Source organism: Diceros bicornis, chromosome 8 (genome assembly GCF_020826845.1).
Source record: "Diceros bicornis minor isolate mBicDic1 chromosome 8, mDicBic1.mat.cur, whole genome shotgun sequence".
Classification (NCBI taxonomy): Eukaryota; Metazoa; Chordata; class Mammalia; order Perissodactyla; family Rhinocerotidae; genus Diceros; species Diceros bicornis.
Window position 1 is genome coordinate 13,043,276 of NC_080747.1, and position 12,334 is coordinate 13,055,609.

Below are 12,334 nucleotides of genomic sequence, written 5' to 3' on the forward strand. Positions count from 1 at the left end.
AACATTGGTTTATAACATTATATAAATTTCAGGTGTACATCATTATATTTTGATTTCTGTGTAGACTACATCATGGTCACCAGTCAAAGACTAATTACCATCCATCACCGTACACGTGTGCCCCAGAAATGCATTTAGAACGAGAGAGAAGAACCAGGGCGTACCTGGCGGCGCCACCATCCGCTGCCACTTCTGAAACAAGCAGGTCTTCAGGCAGTCTCGCGGACTGAGGTTGTAGGTTTTATGTCTTGACATCAGTTCCTGCATTGGCTCCAGTATTACACACAACTGCAAAGAGTTCAAAGGCATTGGTGTTTCACTACTTGATAAAATTATTTGCAATAAATAATGTTAACAGCTGGAATCAATTAGAAAGCTTAAGGGTCCTTGCTTTTTTTTCCCTTGGTTTTGACTTTTTTCTATGCAAGTTTGAGGGAAGAGACATATTACTAACATGTGATATTTGCCCACTTAATTTACTATCATTTATAACATCATATTATCACTGAATATGATTTATACACACACAGACACACACACACACACATACCCATAGACACATTCTGTACAGACTACTGTGTGGATGTATGTAGTTCTATTCTGAATTCAAATGATTCTCTCTGGTTAAAGAAAAAAGCTCTCTTCCATGGAGCACAGCACGCTCTGATTTCCACTGGTGTCTGCTGTAGTTCTTGTTTGTATAACCACACACTGTGAGTTACAATGCTAGTTTATGTAGATTATGTGGCACTGAAAGACCTTTTTTAAACTTTGGAGAACAAAGTGGCATCTACAGGTACTTTTCTGATCCTAATTCTTACAAAAGCCCATGATGAACACTATTTTATTTTTGTTCACGTACTTATTTGTATTTTACACATAATGATAATGTCAGTAACATATGCCGACATTCGTTCAATGCGGGAGTTTTTTCTGTGGTTTTGTACACAGTCACCTCATTCCCCGCTTTGGTTCGATTTTTCAGCTTTACTTTGGTTCAAGACGTCTGATGACAAAGATTAATGAATGAAACAAGAAAGTAAATCCATTTAGGATTGCCATGGACTTTTCTGAATTCCTTCTCAGTTGGAAGCTTATCAGAATACCGCTGCACTGAGAGTACTGTATCTAAGAGGACAAAGACCATAACTGGGAAGGATGCACCTATTGCTGTTGCAATTACAGTGATACAAATATCGGCAATGCACCTTCCCATGTGGAAAACATCATTTGATTATGAAAGGCAGACATGCAGCCTCCAGCTTCATGGGCCCGGCTTTTTTACTACCCCCTTCCCCTCTGCCATTCCTCACCTTGAGTACTTCCCTAGAGGTCACACTGTTTTTTGTCCACTGGCTTCCTTCTACCTGGAATTCTAACCTCCTCTCTTCCTGGATGATGCCCACTTATCCTTGAAGACAAAGTTACTTCTTCCATTATGCTTTCTTCCCCAGGCTGTGCACCTCTCCCCAGGCAGGCTGAGTTGGGTGTCTCTCTACAATTCTCCCATAGCACCCGGCCCTTTCTGCTCTATGAACTTACTCATTCATGCTTTGTAACCATCTGCTTTCAAGTCTGTCTTTTCCACTTGTCCTTGAATTCTCTGAATGTTGAGACTGTGCCTCTTATCTCTGTGTTCCCAGATTTGGCTCAAATGAATGGATGCATTTAAGGAGCGATTCTTAGAAAGACCGAAGGATCTTGCCATGCCAGTGTTCCTCAAAGTGCTCTAAGGAATACTTCCATCAGAACCAAATGAGCTGATTATTGAAAATGCGGAAGTCCGGGCTCTGTCTTTTCTGTTTCACTGGGTCTGAAGCTGGGGCCCTGAATCTGCATTTTAAAAAAACCATACTCCTGTCTAATTCTGATGTACACTACTGAAGTTTGAAGTCCACTGCCCTACTTATGGGGCTTTAGGATAGATAAATATAGACAAGACATGCACAAATCCCCAGTAGTATCCAGCTCAAATTCCACTCTCTTCTCACTTTCCTCCACTTTCCCATGCCTTCTTTTCTTCTCAGATCTAGACTACCATACTCAAATCAAGATTACTTGCATCTAGAAAAATTCCTCAGCCCTTTGCACCTAGCAGTGATCTAAACTTTGACAAAAACCAATAACCCCATTTAAGGGCCAACTGTAATCTCCTTCCATCTGCACTTTCTCTGGAAGAAGAGAACAAGATTTTCAAGCCTGAACAACACAAGCACAATCTGAGCCAAAGAGACAAAGCTGCCCAACCCCAACGAATCAGGCTGTAAAGTAATGAGATCCAGATTAGTTACAACACATCTTCAATCTCGTGTATCTTCTTGCTTACCTTGAAGTCCTTTTTGAAAGCTGAAATGTTAATAAGGAAAAATCTGTGGAAGAGAGAGGATTACTGTGCAATTAACTCTGTATTCCAACACTGTGAAGACTCTATGTGTGTATTCCTCTATTAAGAATCCCTCGCTGGAAAACAAAGTATGCACAAACTACAGACAACCTCAAGTCTTCCCCAGACACTGATGCTCCCTGGACCAAATAGAGTGAAAGATTCCACAACCATCTCTACAAATTGAGATAAGAATGGATTATCCATCAAAGAAGAACCACTGCTACATTCAGACAGGGTCGGATGATGTTTGCATCTATTATTAAGCTCAGATGGTAAGAAAAGCTTTCAGAGAAATTCTAAGGACTGGGAAAAGCATATTTTCTTTAATTAAAAAAAAAGTTACAAAGGTTTTCAAACCCTTTCGTTTTGGTCCATTCTCCATTCTTGAGAAATCAGCTCACAATGGATATAACATACATGGATGGAGTGGAATAAGCATGAACTTAGAAGCTGAGAGGTCTAGGTATGGATTTTGACCCTGTCACTTGGTGTGTATCCTTGGGTGAGCCTCTTAATAATGCTGGGTTTCAGTTTCACCTGTGAAACAGTACCAATCTTCTATGCTGTTGTGAGAATTTGAGAATATGTCTGACACCTAAGAGTTCAACAAACAGGAGATATTATGATTATATATTAGCAAGCACAGCGCGGATTGCGAAACAAGCCACATTTCTATAGTTTTAAATCAACAAACATTTGAGCTTCCTTCTGCATCAGACAATCTGCTTAGGTGCTGGGGATATAGTGATGAGAATAACACAATCTCTGCCCTCAAAGAGTATTCAGCCCGCTTAAAAATGATTTAAGCATATTAAGAAAACTGCCCTGTGTTTACGCCTCAAGCATCTCAGGAAATCACGTCTTTCTGAAGAAAATATTTTCATTATATGACAAGTTAGATGGCAAAGATGACCTGTTTGGACCTAGAAAGGGCTATCAGCATTGAACATGCTAGGACATGGGAGAGTTGCATTAATGTGAGAACCCATGAGCTCATTATCTCCTTTTTTTTTTCTGGTGCTTTTTCTCTCTGGGTTTTGGGCAACACTTTTTTCAGGTGATAATCCTCAAGATTTATACCTTCCCCTTTAATGTAAAAATATCTTCCCATCACAGTAACCCACCCCAAAGGAGTTTGCATCTCTGAATACTAATGGGCAATCCCCAAAGCCATTTTTCTTCCAGTGGAGGGTTCCCAGGCTGGAGAGGCAGCCCTCCCCTTATTCATGTATGCAAATGAGCCTTCCACCTTCTGCTGTGGAGCGGCGGTGGCTTTGCTGGGCTGCATGCTGTAGGTGGCAGAACTAACTCAGACAAGAGCCTGCCTTCTCAGGCAGCAAGCCAGTACATCTTGGCAACAGCAAAGGCCTGGGGTGTTATGAGATGAGATTAGGAAGCGGGTTGGGGGAGTGGGTTCCCGCAGTCGCTAGCCAAATCCTTCTGGAGCTAGGATTCCTGCTCTCCCTGAGGTCTCAGACCCCCTTGAGAATGTAGTGAAGGCAATACAGCCTGTCTTTCAAATTTTGTGCAAAATATCTGGAGGTTTATGACCCCTCTTATATTCCCATTCATTGACACCAGGTAGAGTCCACTGTTTGTAAAAAGTGTGAACAAGGCTACAATATACATACCTTTCCCCCTACACACACCATTCAAATGCATATTAATGGAACTGAGCAAAATAACACAGAGTGCTTTGATTTTGAAGAACAACTTTATCTGCAAAGTTGGGCCCGCTACACAGTACCCAGTAGACCAATCTCTTTGCCTGAAAACAAAGGTCACAGAGAGCATGCCTGCCACACCTCTAACATCTGCAGCAGCCTGCAAGCAGGGGTGCAATGTGGTTTGGTCTCCTCTTGGGGTGGGGCTGCAGGATACCAGGAGGAATCCCAGGGCACTGTGGAAGGGAGCAGGAGCCAGCAAGGCCTGAGACTTCTCTTGGAATATGAAGCCCCTGGACGTGTAGTCCCTGCCGAGTCCAGTTAGGATCCCAAAGAAAGCCATTGCCCATCCTGGCAAAGCTCCAAGGAGCTTTTTTGCAGATTTAGTGAGTTTTAGGCTGGGCTTGCTCCCGCTATATTTCTGACTTCATTTTCTGGGATTCTGACTCTAGCACTGACATTTTGGTGGACTCTCATAACCACAACAGTGACTTGCTGGGTGAGTGAATGGATGGATGGATGGATGGATGGATGGATGGATAGATGGATGGATGGATGGAAGGATAATATGTTGTTTGGCCAGATTTATAAAAAGGAGTGATTTTCTAATGGCAGACAAATCAGGCATTGTCCTGGGGGCTTAGAGGTGATGAATTTGTCCATCTGATAAATAACTGATTGCCTCCTCTGTGCGGAAGGCTTTGCACAAATACACAAGTATATACCCAATTACTACATGTCCTGGCCAGGCAGGAAGATCTTAGCTCAGTCCCAGGACTCCTGCCTTTTCACAGTAACAAAGGACCTAGCAAATACAGACAGTATGGTGTTTTTGCTTTCATCTGACAATTCTCCTGGAGAAATTTGATTCTCCTTTGCTACACATTCACACTCATTCTTCTTGCTCATCTCCTTGCCCGAACCCAAGAATAGGTGGTGCTTGTCAGAGTTGGCTCTGGCCTAAAAAGCTGATGCCCTGGGGTTGACGTTTGGCTAACTCCCAAACCCAAGTCCTGTCTACTGCCAACATTTTAATTCAGTTTTTTCCAGATGCTTCCAGAGCTTCAACCCCCTACTCTTTGTATATAGGTTTGTCCACGGTTACTATGTCAATACTTTGCTCAGGCCTTTGCTCATGTTGTTCCTCTTGCCTAGAAAACCTTCCCTCTTTCCCAGTCATCTCAACCAGGGGTTTGCTAGCTAAGGCCTGTGGGCTAACTATGCCATGCTTATGTATCATCAATGGCTGCTTTTGTGTTACACAAACAGAGTTGAATAGTTGCAACAGAATCCATACGGCCCACAAACCCAAAAATATTTACCATCTGGCCATTCAAGAAAGGTTGCTGACTCCTGTTCTAAACTAATGTTACTCAAAGGAGGTGGTCTGCAAACTATTTGTTATGTTTCCGTGACAGAATAAGGAGCTTGAGGCAGGGTATAATTCAGTTCGCTGCTTCCTTCATTGAGAAAGTCCTGCATCAAAAAAAAGTCAGATGAACTAAACAATGTGTCCAGCAATGTAGTTGATTTGCGTTCAGGAGCAAGCTCCTTATCTTGTTGTGGATCATTACGAATTTGCAATCTGGCGACGGTCTGCAAACCACATCTGAGTCACATCAGTCTGACCATTTAGGTCTCCCAAGGTCGAGCTCAAATCTCACATCTCTCTCCGACCATCCCCGCCCGTAAGGGCTTCTTGCTTTTTTAGCACTTATTACTAACCTACGTACATTCCAGTGTTTATATTTGCATTGGGAATTTTTCTTTCTTGTGGTCATTTCATCTCCTTATCTATAGTAAGCCATATTTTACTTTTCTCTTCCTTTTATTTAACACGATATTAGGCATACTCAAATATTTGTTGAATCATAACTTAATAATTGCTGTGGAGTATCTAACCTATGTCTGTCCCTGGAGTGTGTACCTGACATATATTATATCATTAACCCTCACCACCTCCTGGCCCACTTTGAACAGGTGAGGAAGCTCAAACTCAGAGCAATTAAGTTACCCAGAGCTGATATTTAACAGTGTGATTCTTACAATGTATCCAAGGTTAACAGCCATTTGAAGGGCAGAGAAGAGGTTCACAATCAAGTTTGCCTGACTCCAACCTTGTGCTCTTAACTCCTAACTTCTCTGCTGTCTATCTCTCTGAATATGAGTGGTCTAAATTGCTGCTGATACCAAGTTCAAAGGCTCTCATTGTCATTGTATTGCTCCCTGCACATGCTATTGATCTGGACACAGGGAGGTGAGTGACACACAAGGGGTACAGGCTTTGGAACCAAATTCCCCTGGGTTCAAAACCCCAAGTCTGCCATTTACTGGCTGTGTGTCTTGACCAAGAATTTCCACCTCTCTTAATCTCAGTTTCCTCATCTGTAAAATGGGGCTAATGATAGTTATCTCTGACGGTTTTAAAACACCATATGTAAATCCTTAATGCAATGTGTGGAACAAGGTCAATGCTCAAAAGATGGAGATTGGTATAATGACAAACACTGATTGCATCAATGGCCCAGCTACACTGAACCAGGAGATCAACGTGTGATGTGATTGGTTAGCCACTGTGGGAAGTAAATCACTTGGTCTCCTTGAGGCTTAGGTTGTCAATAGATACAATGCTCCAAAGGATGGTAATTAGGCCAATAGTATACGACATTTTAGTAGCCAATATTTCTGATAATAATCCATTTTTAGGAATTCAGTGATAAATACAAAATGTTCAAATCCACAAACCAGAGTCGTGTCCCCCTCCCCCCCAGCTTACTCCTCTGGCTAAATCTGAATTAGAAAGATACCAGAGGGTAGGAGGTGATTAAGAAACAAACTCTTATCTAAGAATGAGGGAGTCTCTCCTAATTAAGAAACACATCACAAAAAGAGATCTTATATTAAAACAATACAAAAATATAACATATGGAATCTAAAAGAAAAACAAAACAAAACAAGCAGATAGTCCCACCTAGAAACAGATAAGAATGAATAACAGGCATCCACACGAGTAAAACCCACTCTGCCTTAGAGGATGAAAAAGAAGGGAGAGAGGAAATGCTTTCCCCTAGAAGCCATGCAGTTCTAAACAGCAGATTATGACTTGGGTTTATTTCCTGTTAGGATTAAAGGTAGATTGGTTGTCAAACTCAAAACATCCTCTTTTTTTATCTGAAGATTCAACCAGGGGAGTCTTGGCCTTTTCTCAATTGTTTTGCAAATTGATTACCTGGGAAAGTTATCACATCCAACCCTGGAGACCGGCAGTCCTCTCCACGCTCAGATAGAGGAGCGTGCAGCAGCTGCCACTCCGGTCTTGGAGGGACCATCCTTCTTCCAGAGTGAGCAGACCACGCGTGCGCCTTTCAGTATCTATGCTTTGATCTCACTTTTCAGGTTGCCAGGAAAGACGCCTATACATGACCACTGAGGCCACTGGCTGCTTTTCTGACCCTCCCAGGAGAGAAGTCCTGAGCTGTTTTCCTGAGCTACGGACACACCATCAGACTAGCCAAACTCATGGTTTCTGCTACACTAGTCAGGCCCATAAAGAGACAATTCAACACCTTGATGTACATTCTCTTTCCTTCCGACTCCAGGGACTTCATTTCTCTGCTGTGTCCTTGGTACAGGCATCCTTCCACAGTGCGCCGGTTATTTGCCTATTTGCTCTTAGAGCCCACCCCTTCCTTCCAGCTCTGTATTGCAGGAGACAGACCCCCGCACACTACTTCCCAGCTGTTTTTGCCAACTGGTTTTGGGTGAGGTTTGGACAGTTCAAGGCAGCAGGGGAGACTGGAGGGAAGTGAGTTGAGTTACTTTCCTAGGGCTGCCATAACAAAGTACCACAAACGGGATGGCTTAAAACAACATAAATTTGTTCTCTTTCAGTTTTGGAGGCTAGACATCCGAAATCAAGGTGTTGGCAGGGTCATGCTCCCTTTGAAGTCTCTAGAGAAAAATCATTCCTTGCCTCTTCCATCTTATGTTGGCTCCACCTATCTTTGGTGTTCCTTGGCTTGTAGCTGCCAATCTCTGCCCCTGTCTTCACATGGCCTTTTCCCCTGTCTGTCTCTGTGTCCTCTCCTGTTCTTATAAGGACACTTGTCATTGGATTTCTGAATAAGGTCACATCCTGGGGTTCCCGATGAACAAGAACTTTTGAGGGACACTATTCAACCTACTGCATGGGTAAAGAATTAAGTAAGGGTATTTCTTGTCTTCTCTGGTTCAGGTGGCCTCTCCAACAGCTGTCATCATAGATCCTCTATGGTCCCAGCTTCTACTAGGTGGCCTGACAATAACACCTCCTGCCTTTGTCCCCTGGAGTGGCAGTTGCTGATCTTAGGGCTGCCTCATCTTCTGATTGTTTTTCCAGCTCCAACACCTTTATAAATAAATTTGCCATATTAAATTTCCTTTATTAAATTACCTGGTGTGGGCTTTGTTTTCCTGGATAGACTCTGATTGACGCTCATAGTTTGTAAGAAATTAGGTAATATCTAAAGGGTGAAGGACTTAGGCTGTAGGGAAGCATCATGTGTATTGGCTAAGCATGCAAATTAGTCTTGGGTTCAAATTCCAGCTATACAACAACTGAGTGGCCTTGGGTGAATTACTCAATCTCTTAGTGTTTCAGTTTCCCCATCAGCAAAGTTGGGATAACAATAATATCTAACCAATTGGGTTGTTAGGAGAAACAAGAAAATCCACTTAAAGTACAAACCTGAGTCCTGGCATATGGAGTGTGCTCTATACGTGTTTATTCTGACAGGAGTATAACCAAGCCAGGGGGCAAGGGCTTCACGAAAGACATTTTGAAACTTGTCAGGATCTACCTGTTAAAATTTTATAGATGTTTCCTGCCAACTGTATATATGGGCCTAAAAATTAGATTTTACTGATACAGTGGATGTCTAAAATGTTTAGTCAATATATCTTTCCTATAAATAACTTGTTCTGACCACTGGGCCATTGCCTCAAATACCCTGTCCATGTGTTCTACCACTCTCTCTAAGCTAGGGCATGGTAGCTGGAAGGTTTCCAAAGGAAAGAGGAAACAGCTACCTGGAAATGCCTCACAATCATTAACAAACATTTAAGGAATGCTGTCACCTAGAGGGCTATGAGTAAATTTCAGGTAAATTTTAAAAATTGTTATTGACCAAATGTGGTGCCTTCAGATAAGTCAAACTCTGAAAATGAAGACCAGTGGCTCATGATTATTCTAACTAAGTGGCCGCTGACAGACACCGCCTCTTTATTATCGGCCACTGTATTCCAGTGTTCTCTCGAGAAACGGAATCCATAGGATGGGTATGTATAAATTTATGTATTTTAAGGAATTGGCTCACATAATAATAGGGGATAGCAAGTCTGCAATCCATAGAGTTTTCACAGGCTGGAAACTCAGGCAGGAGTTAATGCTTCTGTCTTGAGGTAGAATTCCCTCTTCTTCAGGAAACATCAGTTTTGCTCTTAAGACCTTTGATTGAATGAAGCTCACCCAAGAGTAATCTGGTTTACTTCAAGTCAACTGGTTATAGATGATAACCACATCCACAAAATACCTTCAGAGCAAAACTGAGATTAGCGTTTGATTAAATAACTGGCACTATAGCTGCCATGAACTGAACTGTGGCCCCTTCGAATTCATATGTTGAAGCCCTAACCCCCAATGTGACTGTATTTGGAGATAGGGCCTTTAGGAGATAATTAAGGTTATACGAGACCATAATCCAATAGGTTGGTGACATTGTAAGAGGAGAAAGAGACACCAGGGATCTCTCTCTCTCCATGTGCACACGCTGAGGAAAGGTCATGTAAGGACAGAATGAGAAGGTGACCATCTGCAAACCAGGAAGAGAGCTCTCACCAGAAAGTGAACTCTGCCAGACCTTGATCTTGGACTTTCCAGCTTCCAGATCTGTGAGAAAATAGATTTCTGTTGTTTAAGCCACCCAGACTATGGTATTTTGTTATGGCAGCCTGAGCAGACTAAGACAATGGCGTAGCTAAGTTGACACATAAACTATCATAGTCTCCCTACTAGAATGTAAAGAGCTGGAGAACTGGGCTGTGTCCTATTATTTTATGTTTTTAAATATTACCCAGCACCAAGCAACGCATCTAATGTTTGTGGAATGAATGCATGTTTGAATACATAATATAATAGAATGGAAAACAAAAACAAATAGGTGATAAGACATCAGAAAATAGGTCAGATCCTGCTTCATCTACTTTGTAATTGTAGTAACTTGGGTACCAGGGATGCAATGGTGACTGACACAGCCTCCCCGCCTTGAAGCTTACTGTCTAGACAGGAGACAGAGGATAAACAAGAATTGCAAAAGGACCGGATACTATAATGGAGAAGGGCAAGAGATGTCAGGAAAGGTTTCCAGGAGGAACTGATACTTAGGTTGAGACCTAAAAAGCTGACTTAGGAGTCAGCCAGGTGAAAGAGAAGACAGCTGGGACCAAGGTAGAGGGAATACATGTGTGAATGCAAGAGAGAACATAGCATTGGGAACCGCCACATGAGATTAGAGAGGCAGGCAGTGGTCAGATTTGTAAAAGCCTCAGTTTCTGCCCCATAGACGAGCTAAGAGGTGCAACTGATGTAGGCAAAAGCATCCTGGACCTAATGAGCCCTCCACAAATGCCATTAAGATGAGCACTGAACTGCAACATGGAAAATATCACCCTGTTTTTTCTTTCATCCATGTTTCCCGAGCATGAGGAAAGCATCACTGACATTTTGATGTGTTTGGCAAAACAAAAGCACCAAACAGCCCCAAAGGCAAACACTGGCTGCTTGGAGTCTCCAACAATGGAGGCCGCCCCACAAGCTGAGTGCTGTTGATTGCGGCACTGGGGAGGTTTGCACTCATCCACACTGTTCCTCACTGGAAATAGGGAGCTTTCGTAGCGTGTTGGTTATTTTTCCCGGGGAAACTAAGAGACTGTGTACACGCAGTAAGGCAATGTTTAAACACTAGCATTTACAAATGGGGCCTTATAATCTTAATACAGCCAGTAAGGGAATTTGGATATGGTCCTTGGGAGCTGTCAGTGACAGTTTTCAAGGAACATGGCTATCTTGTTCGTGCATTTATAATCCCTCCTGAACATTAGCTGCGTCGTTATGCCTGCCTCCTGCCCTGCTGTAAATACCCACAGGACTGTTAAAGATAGCATTGCATTCTGGGGTTTGGGACGGCATCCCTGTGGCCGCCGTCTGGGAGGATTTCTGGGCTATGATCAGTGCGGGGATGCGGACTTCTCTCCCTTTGCCCTGGGCACCCAGAGCGTGGCTGCCTTCTTGGGAGCCTGCCTTCTTGGGAGCTTCTGCCATGCAGTGGCCCTCCAGCTCCACGCTGACACAAAGGAAGGAGCGATCTCTCAATAATGTAGCGCTCAGTTGCTCAATTGCTCCCCGGCGGCTTTGATGACTGTGTGCCTGTGGAGCCTTGTATCAGCAGCCATTTCCCCTCCCAGACATAGAAGCGAGATTAGAGGAAAAAAGCAGGATTCATGTTGGCAATGGCAGCACTTTATGAAAGTGCCGTTGGCAGAGGCTGGCGTTCATTCATTCATTCACTCACTCACTCAATCAACGTATATTTATTGAGTACATACTACATGCCCCATGTTTGTTCCAGGTGCTGGGGATGCCGTAAACAGAAGTAAAGAAAATCACTGCTCTTATGGAACTACATTCCAGTGAAGGAGACAGATACATTTACAAAGTGAAAGATATATGTTAGTGATGAGCACCAAAGAGAAAAAAGGAAGCAGGGAAAGGAGATATGCAATGCTGGAGTTAGGAGGGTTGAAAATTTGGATACTTTGGCTGAAGTCACTGTGCTAGGAAGAATAATGGTTCTGCAGAGTTGTCCATGTCCTAATCCCTTGAATCTGTGAGATGTCAGGTTACATGGCAAAGAGAATTAAGGTTGCTAATCAGCTGACCTTGAGAAGGAGAGATTAGTATGGATTTTCCAGGTGGGTCCAATATAACCACAAGGGTATTTAAAAGTGGAAGAGGGAATCAGAAAGGAGAGTCAGACAGATGGCAGCATGCGAGACACTTGGCCTGACACTGCTGGCTTTGAAGATGGAAGGGGGCCAGGAGCCAAGGAATGCCAGTGGCCTCTAGAAACAGGAAAAGGCAAGGAAACAGATGCTCCCTTAGATCCTCCAGAAGGAATGCAGCCCTGCTAACACTTTGATTTTAACACAGTGAGATTCATGTCAGACTTCTGATCTACTGTCAGATAAT

General features: G+C 43.0%; 1 protein-coding gene across 7 annotated transcripts in view; it reads right to left on the reverse strand.

The window, feature by feature from the left end:
• The window catches only part of LDB2 (LIM domain binding 2), a 357,873-nt gene that overhangs the window by 10,270 nt on the left and 335,269 nt on the right, over positions 1-12,334 (reverse strand). For all 7 annotated transcript variants that reach the window (XM_058546783.1, XM_058546780.1, XM_058546781.1 and 4 more), the window contains exon 6: positions 165-288. In XM_058546783.1, the coding sequence (XP_058402766.1) occupies positions 165-288 (124 nt within the window). The remainder of the gene's footprint in view (positions 1-164; positions 289-12,334) is intronic.